At 33.4% G+C, this 18,601-nt stretch overlaps 1 protein-coding gene across 1 annotated transcript in view; it reads left to right on the top strand.

The window, feature by feature from the left end:
• Positions 1-1,055: 1,055 nt before the first annotated feature.
• The window catches only part of grip2b (glutamate receptor interacting protein 2b), a 143,981-nt gene continuing 126,435 nt past the window's right edge, over positions 1,056-18,601 (top strand). The window contains exon 1 of the mRNA XM_026236253.1: positions 1,056-1,361. Coding sequence (XP_026092038.1) covers positions 1,163-1,361 — 199 coding nt within the window. The 5' untranslated portion in view covers positions 1,056-1,162. The remainder of the gene's footprint in view (positions 1,362-18,601) is intronic.

Here is an 18,601-nt window from a genome sequence, read left to right on the forward strand (position 1 = left end):
GTTTGCATCTGGAATGGGGGGAAAAAAAACTCCAAATGTGTGGCAGCCTCTCACAAGTGAAAGTGTCTCTTAAAATAACAGGGTGATTTGTTGTTTTGAGAAATGTGTATTTTAATACACTGATGGCTTACACATCAGCTTAGAACTTTCGGTTTGCAGTTCTGATGAGATTCTTACGTTACAGAGCCAAATTACCAATTTTAAGGACATTTCACCATTTTTAAATACACTGTTCTCCTTTCTCTTTTGATTCTTTTTGTGTGTTCCAATGACCAAAACAAATTATCTCATTGATATTACTGAAGTTTTAACTCTGTACTTTCATTTATTTATTTATTACCATATTTTGCATAACAGAAAATGAAGCACATATTTAAAAAGTTTTAACATTATTCATTTATTTAACAGTTCATTAGTTTTACTTCTAATTCTCATTCCTTTAATACAAAAAACTTTCTTGAAGACATTCTCATTATGGTAATGCAGAAAAAAATATTGCAAGAATTAGCTTTTTTATATACAATTTTTTATATACATAATAATTAAAAATAATACAAATATAATGTAAATAATAATATTTACATTAAAATATTTTAATATTAAGTATGTTAATTATAAAAATATTCTTCACAATAATAAATTATGTTGAATGTTGAATACATATTCTAAAATATATAAATATTTAATATAAATTAAATTAAAATGTAGGATAAACTACGTTTAAGTTGAACCTAGTAACTATTCGCTTTCATTATATCGCAATAACTATATATATATATATATATATATATATATATATATTTTTTTTTTTTTTTTTTTTTTCTTCATGCAAAAAAATAGTTTTATCATTCTACTGAGTTGAAAATGTTCTCTTAAAATTAAGAAAAGTAAGGTTAAGGTCATTAAAACGTCAAATGATCTTTCTACTAACAAATAGCCTAAATCACGTAAACTGGTGGTGTATTAATATGCTAATCATCCAGTAGCGTCTTGAATATTATGATCTGTACTCCTCCGAGACCATCAGAAAGTGAGGGTTAATGAGTTTGTGCGTGGATCTGAGAGTGTTCCAGCGGCACGCGTTCACACACTTTGGTGTGAGGCGGTGACACTCGTGAGTCATTTGCGCTCCTTTCTCAGGAGCGACAGCTGATGCCCGCTCATGGACCACTGCATGAACACCACAGGATCTGTCCACGATACACCTAACTACCGACACATCTCTGCACGCGTGCTCCCTGTCCATCATCATCACCAGCACAAACGAGCCTCTCTCCGCATAACGCACTACACTTCGTTATTTGCCATGCCAAGCTGGAGGAGAAACCTGACTTTTTGCCTGCAGAGAATGCACGACGAAGGTAAGTGAATGGATTTCAGACTTATGAACCGAGTTTCGTGCGTTCTCGCTTATTGGTGCGTAATAGACATCAGCTGTGTGAATTCACCACGAGTGACTGCGTTTGCTGCTCGGAACCCACGTGTTAATCAGGTGCCATGTGTTTTTCCTTGTTTGTGTCCATAATTAAGTATACAATTATGTCTCAAGCTAAATCTGTTATGCCCCAGGACATAGCCTTGAGGTTCCCCCCGATGAATGTTGGGCGATTATTAATATGCAGTACTTTTAACGTCTTATAAAGCTGATAAATATTAAAATGAGATTTTTAAAATATGCAAATCCTATTAGTTTTTCCTGTATAACAGTATCATTATAAAATAAACATGAGTGATTTCTAAATAATTTAATTACTTTGATTTAAGTGGATATTGTCTTTTTTTTGACAAAGTTATGCAACTTTAACTATTTTTGTTGAATTGTCACATTATTTTATTAAAAATAAATAAACAACAGAATTCACAAGGTATTGCATAACAAGGAATGGTCCCCTTAAATAGCTTTAAGGGTATTCATGAGCTCCTATCTATGGTATAATGAAGTCCAAGGCAAAATTAGATCTGCCCCAGTACACAGCCTCGAGCAATCACGACACTTGGACAAAAGTACATAGTACATAGCCCTGAGGTACTCCTTAGCATCTTGAACTACAGTGATTTTCTACTGCAGGGATTGCCAACGTCGGTTTCTTCAGGACATTGGGACTCAAGGAATGACTTTGCCTACCTCTGTCCTACAGTGATGTTTAGCTAATGCAGATTTTTGTTTGTTTGTTTTTCTTTTTGTTTGTTTTTTAAGTTGAATGACAGAATGTTTATTGCTTAGGGGAGAAATTTTGAGTTGCTTAACTTGCCTCTACTCTCTGATCTCATGTGAGTTGAAGATCTCATGAATTGTGCATTGCAGAGAGGTGAGAATGTCACACTCTAAAAAGAGACATTGTGTGAAGATGCTTTTAAAATAGAAGTTGCTTACAATCAGTAAATGACGTATAAAGTTAATTAGCAATGAACTCTTTTATTCTGACCAAAATTGTTGTTGAAACATACAGAAGAACAAGGAGAAAAAAAAAATGCATTTTTATTCTGTTTTTCTCTCTCTCATTCAGGAGCTAATACTCTTTCCTTATCAGAATTAGAATTCCAAAACGCAAGATCCCATTATTCATTAAGAACCACGTTAAATTAGAATAGCCAAGATGAATTTGCCGTTATCAGACACAGAGTGTGTGCATTTGCAGGAAGTTGTAGCACTGATAGAGCGTTGCCTGAGCATATCTTGTAGTGACTGCAGCAGAATATCTGGACAGATTCCCACGTTTAGCTTCAGCTGAATTGATTGTAGCTGCATGGATGCCCAAGATCCTGAATTTAGTTCTGCACCAGGAGTTGTGCAATTACTTTTTCAAAAATCATTTTTTATTCATTTTCCTGATCAATTACAATGATGTTTGGTTTTGTCTTAATATAGATTTTGCCATTTTATTTCATTTATTATTATTATTATTATTCTGTAATTATCTATATATTTTTTAATGAATGTGGCCATGTATGCTGTAGCCATTTGAAATGGCATTTCAGAAATATTTTCTATGCCTCGTGTCTCAGAGCGGAATGAGGTCAGAGAGCAGAGTGCTAATTTGCCCTCCACTATAGAGCCGTCATCTTCCTCCTCCTATTTTTGGAAGGCTCTGGAATTGCATGTATGTTAAATATCAAAGGGTTGTGCCCTGTTGCTGAAGTCCAGTCACGGCAAACATTGTTTGACAAACCACAGAAAGATAGTTTCTTGTACTGGCTGGTTGTGAAGATTAGGGCAGTAATATAATGTTGTATTTATAATAATAAATACAATAATAATAATAATGATAAATACAATACTATATAATTATAAACATGATACTAACATGTATTTATCAGTGAATGCAATCATGTCTTAATTCTTTTAACAAATAAAGTGTCCATGTTAAAGAATCCTTTAAAAATAAAAATCTAGTCTACCACAGGTGTCAGGTTCTTAGAAATGTTCTCTTATTCATGTTGGTTTAGGTTTTCTAAACTTTTTATGAACTTCTTAAAATTTTTAAGAAATGTTCAAATTTAATGTGTGGAAAAAAAGGATTGTTTGCATCATAGGATGTGGTTAACCATTTTTTTTTTTTTACATTATTATTACAATTACTTATCATAAAAAGGGTCAGGTCATTTTACAGTGGCCTATGTGGTCTATCATAGGCATAACACTAAACCCCTATACAGTATATCTGCAAAACTGTAAATCTGGCTACAAAGACTTTTTCAGTTCTATTTTCAGAAATGATCAAGATTACATGTCCAATTTGTATAATCTACTTTGATGCCACACTTTACAAACCTCTCAGTCTAACATCCCTCTTCTATTAATTCACCAGTTTTACCAACAACACTAGCGGTAGCAGGTCTGCACTCAACCCAAAAACGCAGCGTCTTACGACACAGCACTACCCACAACGCCTCTTCAGCTCCCATCCTAAGAAGCATTTGATATTTCATTATAAACGTATTGAGAGCTTCGGGAACGTTAAGGAGTCTTGTGATTGAAAATGACTAAATGCAATATGCAAGAGCGTGACTCTGCTCAGTAGATGCTTATAAAACATTCCCCAAAGACGTTTATATCACGTTTAGAATAGTTTTTGACACATCTTCTACAATATCTACAGTATACCGAAGTGGTTAGTACAAGCAGAAAGAAATATGCAACCCTACCTTAACCCTCATTCTTGATCTTCCGTCTTAATTTCACTCTAAAAAATGCTGGGTTATTTCAGTCCAACTTTGGATCAAATTTGGACTAACCTAACTTTTGGGTTAAAAATGTAATCTAAAAATTGTACCCAACGGTTGGGTTAGTCCATATTTGACCCAAAGTTGGGTTGAAACAAGCCAGTATTTTTTTAGAGTGTATTAAATCCAAGGATGCTGGTTATTCTCATTAGACATGCTCATCTATTATGCCCTTCACATAATCAGTTTGGCCGAACCGCTAAACTGTAATGAGGATGTTGATGGTTCATTTTCTTTCCATATGTGAAATATCATCTATTCATTTGGATGGAATGAAATCACATCATGCATGTAATCAAAGAAAAAAAAACATATATTTTTATGACTTTTACCCCAACTAGGATGCCAAATGATTCCACGTGGTGTCACATATGTACAGTATTCCCTGCAATATATATATTTTTTTATTTAGAACAATGTGTCTTCACCTTTTTGTGACAGGTGCAGCTTTATTAGCTTTACAATGACTTATCTACCCTCATATCATTAAAAACATGAATTTTGGAGAATATTAATGTGATATGTATGACTCCAGCCTCCAGACAGAATTGTTGTGTTGGATGCGGTTATTGCCGTGTTAAGTGACGTGTGCCAGAAGCATTAGCTAATCTTCATCTAGGCGTAATGTGATTTGATGATTCACCCAAGCAGAAAAAAAAAAACAGCTTCATTTTTTTATTTGTTATGCAGCATAAAATACAGCGTCGGGAATGTGTATTTCCCGTCCTGTTTCCCATGAGTGGTTTGGTGAGGTACTGACAGTGAACGTGGCTCACCGTGACTCACCCCGCTCGGACTTGACATTGTGATGAGCGACACCGATGGCTGATCTACAGTGCCTTCATACGCACACTACCGGACTTGCTCGGGTTTGCGCTGTAAAGCCTGCTGGGGCCTGATTGCTCTGAGAGGCAGTGGCCTGTAAACGCAGACGACCACAGGGAGGGCAGCTCTCATGAAAGACAGTCTGCCGCTCATCACTTAGTCAGAGATGTGGGGTTCATCCAGTTCACAAACATACGGCTGGTGCTCTTTTGCTCTGACATCTGCAGCTGTTTATGATGAGGTGGAGCATTTAACCTTTCAAACGTTCTCACTGACAATTTGTTGCTTTTATTCTCTTCAGAAACAAATTGTTCCTTGATTTACAGTCAATGGATTTTTTTATTTATAAACAAGAATAACATCTTTATTTATCTCCACTTGACCTCACTGCTTAATTTTGTCAAAGCCAGGCATAAAAAACACCATTTTATAACCATAGGGTTGAGATTTGCATAGCCGTGTTAGCAGCTGCTGGTAGATGCAGGTATAGATATAATACATAAACATCGATGCTTCAATAGGCCGATATATGCACGTTGTCTATCAAATTGTGATAGTCAAAGCTGGTCAAATCCATATCTGCAAAAGACTTGAGAAGATTATTTTTTCTAAACTAGCGCAACAAGTCAAAACCGTTAGCAAACAGGAGATTAAAAAGTTATCATAGTTAATGGTTAACACATTTTCACCTGTGAGAGTTTATTTGTATTTAATTTCAATGATTTTTTCAACCAGAGCATGCTCAGTTTTGTGGCATCTTGGAAAACACATTGATTTTTACTGCCCATACATATCAGTGGATGCAGGAACTATACCATATATGTAAAGTTTCAGTATTTCATTGACCTTAAATGATATAGAGAGCAATTATTTTATTAATTAAAGGATTAGTTCACTTCCAGAATAACAAATTCCTGATAATTTACTTACCCCCCAATGTCAACCTAGATGCTTATGTCTTTCTTTATTCAGTTGCAAAGAAATGAAGGTTTTTGAGGGAAACCTTCCAGGATTTTTCTCCATAAAATGGACTTCAGTGGTGACGGTTGAAGGTCCAAACTGCAGTTTCAATGTAGCTTCAAAGCGCTCTACACAATCCCAGCCGAGGAATAAGGGTCTCATCTATTGAAATGATCTGTCATTTTCTGGAAAAAAAAGACAAAATATTTATATATTTTCCACTTTCCTCTTTTTTTTTCTTTTTTTTTTTACAGTCATATTTCTGTAGACTTATGTTATAGATGCTTTCTTAAAATCTCAGTGGATACAGGACATCCTGAAATATAATACATTTTACTTTTATTGCATTAATATAAGTTAATCTCATTCTCCTTGCCTTGAAAACAAAAGTAAAAGTTCACAACACTCTTTCTCTCTTCAAAAACCCCACTATCTCTCTCTATCTCTCTCTCTCTCTCTCTATATATATATATATGTGTGTGTATATATATATATATATATATATATATATATATATATATCACTTTCACAATCTTTAATTACTAGAAGCTGTCTTATAGGTTGTACACAGATACTAAAGCTTGACACTTCCTACAGCTCAATACATTTGCCTCGGTTCATTTATCAGTGGAGATCAATGAAATAACTGGGCGAGTGTCTGCTTTGACCAAAACCAATGTCAGGCACACACAATAAATGTCTACAAAACTAAATGTAAAAATCTCCTTTTAACTACCACTGGCTGGATCTCCCTCTTTATCTTTCCTGCATTCGTCTATACTTACAAAGGTTAGTTATTACCAACAAACTACATTTTTGGAAAACTTTAGCTTTAGTGTAACTATTTGATGTACAAAGGTTTTTTTTTTTTTTTTTTTGTGCTGTACATGGCAGTATTTCTTGTGTCGTGTGATAACAGTATCCTTTTTTTAGAGGTTACATCGTTATGCCGTTTTTTTGTTGTTGTTTTTTGTCGGCAGAGCAAAAGTAAGTAACATAACATTGTGCTCATCTTACTATCTCGATCCAAGCTTTACAGTGCTATTTTAATTTTGTTCAAGTTATTAATAAATGAAGTTGAAAGCTATCATTCACGAAGGGGTTGCCATGTCATTTCTGAGGGTTTAAGTAAAGGATGGAGGTAAAGAGGATGCTATAAATGTACACAGACTCTATCAGGAAGCAAAGCGTGTTATTAGTGTTAACTACAGGAGATGCAAAGAGGACAGACCGGACTGAATGTCTCCAGTGCTTCACAGCATTGTTAATGGCAGAGGATATTGAGGTCCTTACAAGATCATTCTGGGCATGACACAAAAATGAAAATTACCTCACGGTTTACTTAACCTCAAACTATCCTAGGTGTATATCACTTTTTTTTCAGATGAATACAATTGGAGTTATATTAAATAATGTCCTGCTTCTTCCAAGCTTTGTATGTGAATGGAGGTTGAGATTTTAAAGTCCAAAACAGTGTATCCATCATAAAAAGTGCTCCACACCGCTCCAGGGGTTATTAAAGGCCTTCAGAAGTGAAGCGATGCAGTTGTGTAAGAAAAATATTTAGATAACTTTAGAAACTAATTTCCATATGCACTCTCTCATTCACAAGAGAGTGGCGTTCCAGTGGATGACGTAGAACGGAGGTGTACGCGCAAAGGAGAGAGCAACACAGAAATACAAATTGAGGATTTTTTTAAAGAACAATGTTGGAGGGTTTCAGTTAAAGCCAAAAGGAGAAAAACTAAACAACTAAACTTGGTTCTCGCAAGACTAGGATATGTGACCCTGGACCACAAAACCAGTTTCAAGTGTACATTTTTCAGTATTCAGTTTTCAATATTTGACTGAGATACAACTATTTGAAAATCTGGAATCTGAGGTTGCAAAAAAAAAAAAAAAAAAAAATGTAAATGCTGAGAACGTCACCTTTGAAGTTGTCCAAATGAATTCTTAGCAATGTATATTACTAAATAAAAAATACATTTTCATTTATTTATGGTAGGACATTTACAAAATATCTTAATGGAACATGAACTTTACTTAATATCCTAATGATTTTTGGCATTAGAGAAAAATTTATAATTTTGACCCATACAAGGTTTTTTTTTTGGCTATTGTTATAAATATACGCCAGTGACTTAAGACTGGTTTTATGGTCCGAGGTCACATATAGTCAGACTTTCCCTTTAACAACTTTTGGCCCCATCCACCTTCCATAATATATATGTATGTGCATCTGTTGATGTCAAGGAGTTGAGGGGTTGTTTTTATATTTCTGGTTTATATAGCAGTTTTTATAGACTGAAATATTTCCAGATATTTGGTCATTTGGAGATTCTAATGTACAGCTGCTTAGTCGCTTGACAAAAGTGTTTTAGCTTTGCCTTGTGTCCATGTACCAACAGCCTAAATATAAATGAAATTTTTCAGATATTTTAGTGAATTTCTAATGAATACTGTATTTAAAAAATATGTTGAGTTAAACTTTTAATTTGTAATTATTATTTATATATATATATATATATATATATATATATATATATATATATATATATATATATATATATATATGCGTCTCACTTACTGTAATCAAATTGTATTATCCTGTATCACATATACAGTACAGATTGATTTTACTGGCCACTCAGTTTCTTATCATATCTCCATTGAAAAAATATGCTGGTCGACTTTTGTTATTAGCATTTTGTTGTACACGTAAACACATTCAGTTCAACAATAACTAAGCCTTTTTGAAATGATGTGACCTGCAGGTTTGTTTTCACCTGTGAAACGTTTCCCACTTTTTTGAGTGCAATGACAACCATGAGTAGTGTACTCTGCAAAATGAAGCAATGACCAGAAAGCAGTACAGAATTGCATGAGCGTGTCTTCAGCAGTCAGCAAGAGCTGTTTTAGTCTTCTGAAGCTAAACCTTGTGACTATTGTGGACAATTCTACATATTTATTGCCATCATCTGGTTTCAAAGCCTTTTGCGGCCTGCTAACAGATGTTTTATTTTACCTGTAATCGTTAGCGTTGTCTGTTAGCCTATTGTGTTTAGTTAGCTATTCTGTTTACGTGAATTGAATCTGAAACCGTACTTTTACTTTAAATCTACTTTAGTACTGCACTTGAATACAGCCTTAATTCTCACAAAAAATGGACTAAAAACCACAAAACTTTATTTAATTTGTTCTTTAGATGCCGAATTTCAGTGATTCTGATTTAAATGGCTTTTATTCAGACGTTAACCGCGGCTCTCAGCGCAGTAGTTTGCGTTCAGCAATCTCTAATACTGATTTTTGTGCCTTTGTGCTGTTTGCTTCCTACATAATGGCCATTATTCAGCGTAATTCTGCCATTCTGGATGACTTGCTTTGTGGCTCCAAGATAAAAGATCAAGAAGAGGAACCGCGATGTGTTCTGTCATTCTGGCTGCAGGGGCCTGTCACTTTGAGTTTGAGGTCTGCTTATCATTTAAAAGAACATCCGACCTATTCTCATCAAACTTTCGGTATTCATACAGTCATAGTCTTACACCTGACCCTCAGAGACACTTCTGTGTGCAAAGTCATATTTTATTTTATATTGTTTCAAATTATCTTGCATTTCAGATGTTTCAAACCAAGAAAATGCCTAATTTTATTTTTTGTGCTGTCACAATATGCAATGGTATTAATATATTTCAATGTGCGCAAAAGAATAGATTACTATGGTAGCTAATTTTAGCAATAGCTTAAAATATTTTAGATGTATGAAAGACATCATCAGAATAGTCCATCTACCATCAGTTGCTCTTTTTGTACAAACACACACACACACACACACACACACACACAAAGCCTCCCAGTTTTCATCCAAAATAACTTAAATTGTGTTCCAAAGAAGGTTTGAAACGACATGGGGGTAAGTGATTAATGACAAAATTTTCATTTTGTGGTGGAGTTACCCTTTAAAATATACTGAAATTGTACTGAAATGAATGTACCATGGTTTGCATGTGATACTTCCAAAAATACCATGATGGCACATTTACAAAATAATGTGGTGCAATGTCCAAAAAGTTCATTTTTGTACAATGGTACTTTATTGTAAGTGATGATATTGTCAAAACACATGGTGTCAACATATAAACCATGGTATAATCATAGTACATTTTGTGATTGTCTGAATTGGCAATATGTAGTAGATAATAAAAAAAACAACAACTACCATCCCTTACGAAAATTAACCATGGTTTTACTACAAATAAAACCAAAAAACCATGGTTATTATAGTTAAACCATGGTAACCACAAAATAACCATGGTTTTGCTATATTAACCATAGTTTAACCATGGTATTTGTATAAAATCTGTGGTTATACAAATGGTAGTCAACACGCCAAAAAACCATGGGTTACTACAGTTTTACTGTAATAAAACCATGGTTATTTTTCGTAAGGGATGGTTTTGAAATTCACATTACATTTCTGTGAGGTGTAAATAATAATATTAGTGGCAAAATGTGGTCGTGTGTGGTGATTTGTGATGAGATTTTGAAGCACAGCAGGTGTGTTTCCAGAGGTCTACAGTAATACATTGCAGCATTTGTGATTTTAAGCATTGGTGATGGGTGCAAAGCTTCCCAGTGGAGTGCAAAACAATCTTTTCCCTCTCAATCTTTGACTCGAACTGGCAGATCTGTCTCATGTGAGCACTCATGCTTTCTTGATCTGCCCCTACGCCACACAAGTGGAACATGAGGAATCTGAATTATCGGTGTAATGATGTTCAAGAGAGATGTCTTTGGGGAGCTTTTTTTTGCGCGCGATGGTGGGCGGATGCTAAAGAGAGCTCAGGGGCAGGAGTAGCAGACTCTCCACTCGCCCAGATGAAGAATATAATCCGAGATGAAAGCTTGTGTTGAGACGGCAAGCATCTAACCCCATTCACTGTGCTGTGAAACTGTCAGGAAGCTACAAAAACTGCAGCAAAACCATCTTTCTGGCTATGTAGCTTTCTTAGCTTAGTTGAAATGCAACGGTGGACATTAGCATACTTTTGTTAAAGATACAAGAGCATTTAGTCACTGAAAAACCTGAGTTTTTAGCCTGATAACATAGGGTTTGTTTGCCACAGTCTCAAATGAACACTCACAATGTCCAAATGCTAGTAAATTAGCTTTTAGCAAGTACCAAACGGTTAGCATACTCATTGCAAGTACAAAAATTGCATTACTACACAAGCTCATACATCGTTGCTGTAGGAAATGTCAAACTACATCGCAAGTATGTGCTGCTTTCTCAGTGTTATAGCATTAGCGTTAGCATAAAGTGTGTTTTTCTTTCTTTAATCTTTCAACATTTTCTTTGTAGGGGAGAGCAGGGGCGAAAGTACCATTTTTCAGAAAAACTTCATTTTAAAAGATAATGTTGTATACAGAGATATATTTCTGCTGTGGTCAGTAACTCAGAAGTGTGGTCTATCAATACCAGGTGGTATTTTGTAGAAATGTAGAAAGACTTCAGTATAATTTCACTTTGAACATAAGTTGAACATTGTTACTTTCGACCCCATCGGTTGGGACGAAAGTAACACACAGGTGGGTTAAAAGTAACACAACAATATAAGCTAGATTTTTTTCTGTTACTCTTATTTTTCTTAAGTATACCTGATTGTGACCTTTTGAATAAGTAACTGCAAACATATTTTGTCCTTTATCTTTGCAAAAAAATTATTAAATTACATTTTCATATTTTCATTTTAAATTTAAGTTTAAGATGTCTCAAAACCTGACTGTATTTTTTTATTGTAAATTTCAATGTATTTTTATATAATAAGAAAAAAATTCTATACACTATGCACAATATAAAAATTTAATCACAACTCTAAACATAATGTAACAGTAGTCCTATTTATGTTTCCATCCATGCATTAATTAAAAATGTGCATTAAAACATCTGGAAACACTGCAAATTCACAGGTGGAGGTGTAAAGGCTAAGATATGGCTAAAACCTAAATATAAATGTGATGTAGCAGCTGCCCAGAGAGAGATGTTCCTCTATGTCCAGAAACGCCCTCTCAAAAACATCTGGATAAAACCAGACCTCTGTCTCTCTTTCCGACCCTCACTCAGACGTGTTTTTTTGGCATAATATGACATTAACATTTGTAAGAAATGATGCAAGACACAGAAATTCACAATATAGCTTGCACTGGAACAATATAAATACTTTTTGTGACTGTAGCGGGACAAAAGTAACAACTGTTACTTTCGTCCCGACAGGAACTCCTGACATTTAAACTCGATTTAATTTTATATTAAAAAAATGCAAACTTTAGGATGTGTTAAAGCACTAAATAACCTGTAGATTGATCATTACTGTGACACATGAAACAAGAAAAACAACACGACTAATAAAAAAAAAATACCGCTTCAACAAATTACTTTTTGTACTCGAAAACAGTTTTACGGACCTAACTTCCAGAAACGATTAGGAAATCACGTGATATTTCTCAGCTCCGTCAAGGGTTGCGTGTTGAACATGCTGTCATAGCTGGGAATGCAAATGCAGAAAGAGGCTCGGAGAAAATCGCTTTGTTACTTTCGTCCCACGTTACTTTCGACACCGCTCTCCCCGAGTAAATTATTCTAATCGCTAATAACATTCAACCCAGTTAAGAAGTTACTAACCTGCACTATTTTTACGAAAATGTGTGAATTAGATAGTAAGTATTCATAAACCAATTAGTAAAATATAAGATAGTTATGAATTTTCATGAATTTCTTTTGGTATTTAAAGTGAAATTGATTTTTAGATTGATCTAAACTTTTATTCTCACTGTTGCATCTATCGGCATGTCATGAAGACGCTGTGTTTCATTGAGAAAATAGTTAGTTTGGCCTTCCAAAAGAGAAAACAACTAGAAATCAGAGGTTAAGTTGTATTTACAACACTTTTGCAGAACAGTTCAAACCAGAAATTCAGACAGCCTACAATGCTGGTGTGTGTTTCTGTTTATATATTTTAAAAAATTGCCACTGATGATTTAAACACAAGTTTTCAGCAGTGTAGAGTGGTGCTTGTTGTTTGTTGCTTCTCTGATCACAAATACAGACTTGGTTTTATGTTTACATGGCACGATGCAATTCGTAAAAAGACATTTTATATTCAGTAATTATGTCGCCACTGGATGCAACAAATGCCTTGTTTGTAATGGGTTTATTATTTTTATCTTGTCGCACCGGGACACACGGCATCACAGTATGGCAAGGGTCTTAACATTTCTGCCACACGCTTGAGGTATTCAACCAATCACAACGCACTGGATAGCTGGCCAATCAAAGCACACCTCGCTTTTCAGAGCGATGAGCTTTGTAAAAATCACTGCGTTTCACTAATGTACATTATTTGGAAACCACACAAACACATTGCATTACATCAAATACACAAAATAATGTTCTTTTTAGCAACATCATATGACCTCTTTAAATAAAAACATACTGTTTAAATGGCACAGGCATTTGAAGGGAACTTTATCGGGCTCCTTGAGGCTGTTTGCTGCAACAAAAGTACAAAAAAAGTGTTGTTTTAAAATTATTTAGTTACTGTTATGGTATTTATTCAATTTCTTAATTAGCTTTTTAGCATTTTTACATACTTTGTAAAGCTTTTAATATATCTTTATTTTTGTTTTCAGTTTAATTTTTTTTTAAATTCAACCTAAATCAATTTTTATTTCTAACGTTTTTATCAAATATATTTATTTCATAAAATTCCAATTAAAATCCAATATAGTGTTTATATTAGTTTTTTTGTAATTTAGAAATTTGATTTTAATATTTTTCCTTTGATATAAGTCTATATTTTATTTCAGTTTTAGTAATTTCAGTACTTCAACTTAAATGTATTTTATTTTAGTTTAAATCAAAGTTTAAATTTAAAGTTTAAAATTAAAATAAAGTTTTAATATTGTAATTATTATAAATATATTATAAATTGCTATACATTATTTATATATATATTATAACTATTGTAAATGTAATATTATAAATTATGTGAATGCAATTATGATATAAATAAATTACATAATAGTATGTTACAATATTTTATTATAGATTTTTTTTATCGATATAACATATTTCATTTTTAATTGAAATATTAAAATGAACATTTAAATAAATTCTTAAATCAAGGGAAATAAAAATATATCATCTATAAAATATATTTAAAAATGTAACAATTAATATATTTTTTGAATCTAAGAGTATAATTAACACTGCTCTTGGGGGCTCGTGGCTGCTTTCGAAGGTGTTGCTGTGCAGAGAACAAACCAAAGAGCAAAGCGCTCGTTTCTGCTCAGTCAGTGGAGGCTGTGCGTAAAGCGTTTGGGTTCTGACCTGATTGGCATCACACTCAGTCGTCCCTGTGGTACCTTCAGCTCCAGTGGTGCCCGTGTGAACCCCGCTGGCGAACAGCTGCGCAAACACACGAGATCTTCAGAGATCCGCTTCCCCCCGTCTGCTCTTCTGAAATCAGGCGGCTGCAGAACAAATAAAGACGGATCTGTCAGCTTGATTATGGAAAGTGCATGAGTGTGTTTAACACGTGCACTGTCAGTATTTTTACACAGTGATGAAGAGTTTTCCATATTAGAACTAGATTTACTAGATTAGTACTAGAGCGTTGCTGGGATGTTATTTAAACGTGTAATAAATGAGGTTCCTGATGTATTTGTGGAAGAGCTGAATCTGGACTGGACTTGTTCCAGCACAAATTATATTATTTCATTATTTATTATTTACAGTATCTGTCAGTCTATATATGGCTTTATTTGTGTGCTAACAGGATGCGTCTGTGTTTAAACTGTGTTCAAAGCGTGTTTGACCTTTTAAAAGGCAGCGTTCAGACTGAATTACAGACTTCCTCTCTACTAGGGTTTTCTGTGTAAAACTGAAGCTTCAGGCAAGTCTGTCTTGCCTGGCTGATTTTCTCTCATCATTTTTACGGTTGCTAAAACAAGCTGATTATTCGCCGGCTCATTGTGAGATCAAATTAATCTGCTCATTCGCCAAGTGTGAAATTTACCTTCCACATTTACACATCTCATTTTCTCATTCAGCCAGTGCTGTTGTTTTTTTACACACCCTGCGGCATTTCAGTTCACATTATTAGACTCCATTAGCATCTATGTATAGTTTTAGTTTTTTAGTTTTTGTTTGAGTTTATGAGAACTGAACTGAGAAATGTTACAATAAGCTGAAATAAAATTAGTTTTTTTTATATACATTTAATTTTATTTCAGTTAATGTTTATTTTTATTTCAAGTAATGGTAATATACATGCATATAAAATGTAGTTAGTTTTTGTATATTTTGAATTTGTTAGTTTATATTTAGGTTATTTTTATACATTCTGTTTTAATTAAAAAAATTCTCATTTTGTTATTTGTATAAATTTTTTAATATATTAATATGATTTTTATATTTTAAAGTTCGAGTTTGCTTTGGCAACTTGCTAAAAATTAAGTTATTTTTAACTTATTTCATGTAATTTATTTCAAAGTAATGATTTTTTTCCATGGTTTATGTTTTAGTTAATTGTAAAAATACTTAACTTAATAATATTTATAATAACCTCCTTATTATATACATAATTGTATGTATGAATATAAAACATAGTTAGTTTTGTAATAATTTTGTTATTTTATACTGTTATATATATATTATTATTATTATAATTTATATATTTTTCTTTTTAAAGTTTTAGTTTGACTTTGCTTTGGAAACAAGGTGAAATACCTTTATTTTATTTTATATTTTTTTATGTTTTTAACTTTAAAGGGTCATGAACTGCTTTCTTTTTTATTTTGTACTGTTCTCTGAGCTCTTCTTGTTATTATAATGTTATCAAGATAAAAAACATCATCATTTGGGCTCTTTTCTGTCCTGATATAAATCTATTTAATAATTGTATAAATATATAAATGTAAAGAATGAATTTTATAAATAAACGCATACTGTAAGCATCTTCCCTGTTTAATCTATATTGGTCTGATTAAATCATGTGATCATGTTTTGGTCGGTTTATCTTCACAGTCAGTTCTAGTTTTAAATTCTTATATTATTTCACCTTGCATTTACCTGCTGAGGTTGTTTCCTCAGCCAAGAGACAGCCAACTATCTGTTATTCATTTATTTATTTTCATTTATTTAAGTAATCATTGTATAAAAAACTAAGCTCATCAAAATAAAATAAAATAAAATATCTAAAGTAAAGTATCTACTAAAGTAGGTGACTAACTGCATTTTGGAAGATATTGTGTTCCAAATATAATACAGTACATTGATTGATTGATTTGCATGCTTAATAAAAACTTTGAAGCAGTGAAGCCTAAAATGTTTGATTAGAAATGAAGGTGTGTTTGATGAATTGAAAGATTCAATTTGCTGCTAATGAACTGCTGATGGTCTTTTTCCCAGCAGGCACTGCAAAATTAAATCAATTTCCCTTCCACTTTCACATGTGCTATGGAATGTAACGACACTTACATATAATATATATATATTTATATATTTGCCGTTCTTTCTCAAATCTTCAGATGCACTTGATCTTTCTGGAAGACTCGATTCTTCCTCACAGATTTTCGCTCAGGTGTCTCTGATTGTGGACACTGATGTCCTTTACTAGTTTTCTGTCCCCTTGAGGATGTTATGAGTCTAGACTGAATTTCCCCTCAGCCTTAAATCTGTCAAACCCCTTCTCTCTCTCGTTCTCCGGTGTCTTGTTTCAGCAGTGGTTTAATCAATAAAGCTACCCAACACAATGCCACATGGAGTGTGTTACACTGTCGTAGTTACTTCAGTCTGTATTTGTAAATATTGAAAAACATAATATGAAAAATATGATTTTAAATCTAAAAATATTTGACAAATATTTCATATTGAAACATTGTAATGTATATGTTAAGTATTATGAAAATATCATGAACTACTACTTACAAAATATTAAATCTTTAAAAAAATATATTTTCATAAATCTACAATATGTAAATGGTTTTTTTTTTCATGAACTTTTTTTTAATACCGAATAATTAAAAGTTATTTATACAAATATACAGATGCATCTCAATAAATTAGAATGTTGTGGAAAAGTTAATTTATTTCACTAGTTCAACTCACATTGTGAAAATTGTGTATTAAATAAATTCAGTGCACACAGACTGAAGTGAACACAAGAAGAGACCAGAATGAATACTACAAGATTACACTGAGTTCAAGGTGTTGTTTCATTTTAGATGCATCTACTGTAGTTTTTATCTCCCGAACACTAGTGTTCACTGAGGTTTGCTCGTCAGGATCCAGCTCGTCGCGGCAGATATGAAAGCGTTTGGACAGCAGCCGTGTCAGATCTGCTGAGGAAGGAAGACATCAGCCTGGGTTTTCACACTCTTCTCAGCAGAGCCACTGGAGCGTTTCTGCTCCACATCGATCAACATGACAGATTCACCCTCCAGATATTGTTTCATTCAGTGTTGGTTTAGTATTATATGTATATATGTTGTTATAATGGCAACAACAACAGAGAAAATGTTCTTTTATTAAAGACTGGGCTAGGACATATAGCTGGGTGAATGTCTGTGGTTGGCAACATTGCGCAGCTCTACGAAAACAAACTGTAAATACAATCGTTTTACGCTTTCCAGAGCGCAATCACAAATGCACGCTGGAGCCTTTACCAAATCGGTTTCGCCAATATCCTAATATTACAGTTTTAACTAGGGCTGGGATAAACGATTATTTTTTAAACGATTAATCTATCGATTATTTTTTCGATGCATCGATTAATTTAACGATTAATTTTTTCAGACCGATTCGATTTCGATTATCTCCCCATTAATTGACTATATATCATAACAGTAGTAAATGCGTCTGTCTCACACGTTTCCCTCAAAATCACTAGTTCAACTGACTTCGATCTAAAAATCACCCTCAATTAAAACTGTAATGTTTTTTCTTCACCTCTTTCAGTTCTATTTCATTGCAGCTGTTCTTTGTGTATTGTGAATTATAATTTGTTACTGTCATTTAGGTTAAGAAACAACGTACTGTAATGATGTAATGTAGTAGCTAGCATTATTAGCTTATAAGCTAATATTAAGTTAGAAATGGAATAACTTTCTACATTTTATTTACATACACTACATTTGTCTCTTTATTTGACAAAAATCTTACATGCGCTTTTTCAGAGCGCGTACACTTGAAACGAAAAAGCCTGTCAATTGTGCTAATACTGTCAAAACACACAAGGTTTACGTATAGCCACAATTGGTTAAATCTAATGTCTTAAAGTCACGTTAAGGCAATTCATGTCACTCGGCGGCCATCTTTGAAACAACTCTCGGGCATGCAAGTGTAGCTCCTATTTCTTTACACGGGTAAACATCAAATTCTCCAAAACTGTTCACCAAGCTTACTATTTAATTTCATATTTGAAATCACCAATGAAATCTGAAAACAACTTTCACAAATGTTGTTTCTTTTCTTAAACGTTAAAAAAGCATATTTTTCAGGCTTCAGTGACGCGCAGACTTTACAGATTAGCGA

This window comes from Carassius auratus, chromosome 47, assembly GCF_003368295.1.
Source record: "Carassius auratus strain Wakin chromosome 47, ASM336829v1, whole genome shotgun sequence".
Taxonomy (NCBI): domain Eukaryota; kingdom Metazoa; phylum Chordata; class Actinopteri; order Cypriniformes; family Cyprinidae; genus Carassius; species Carassius auratus.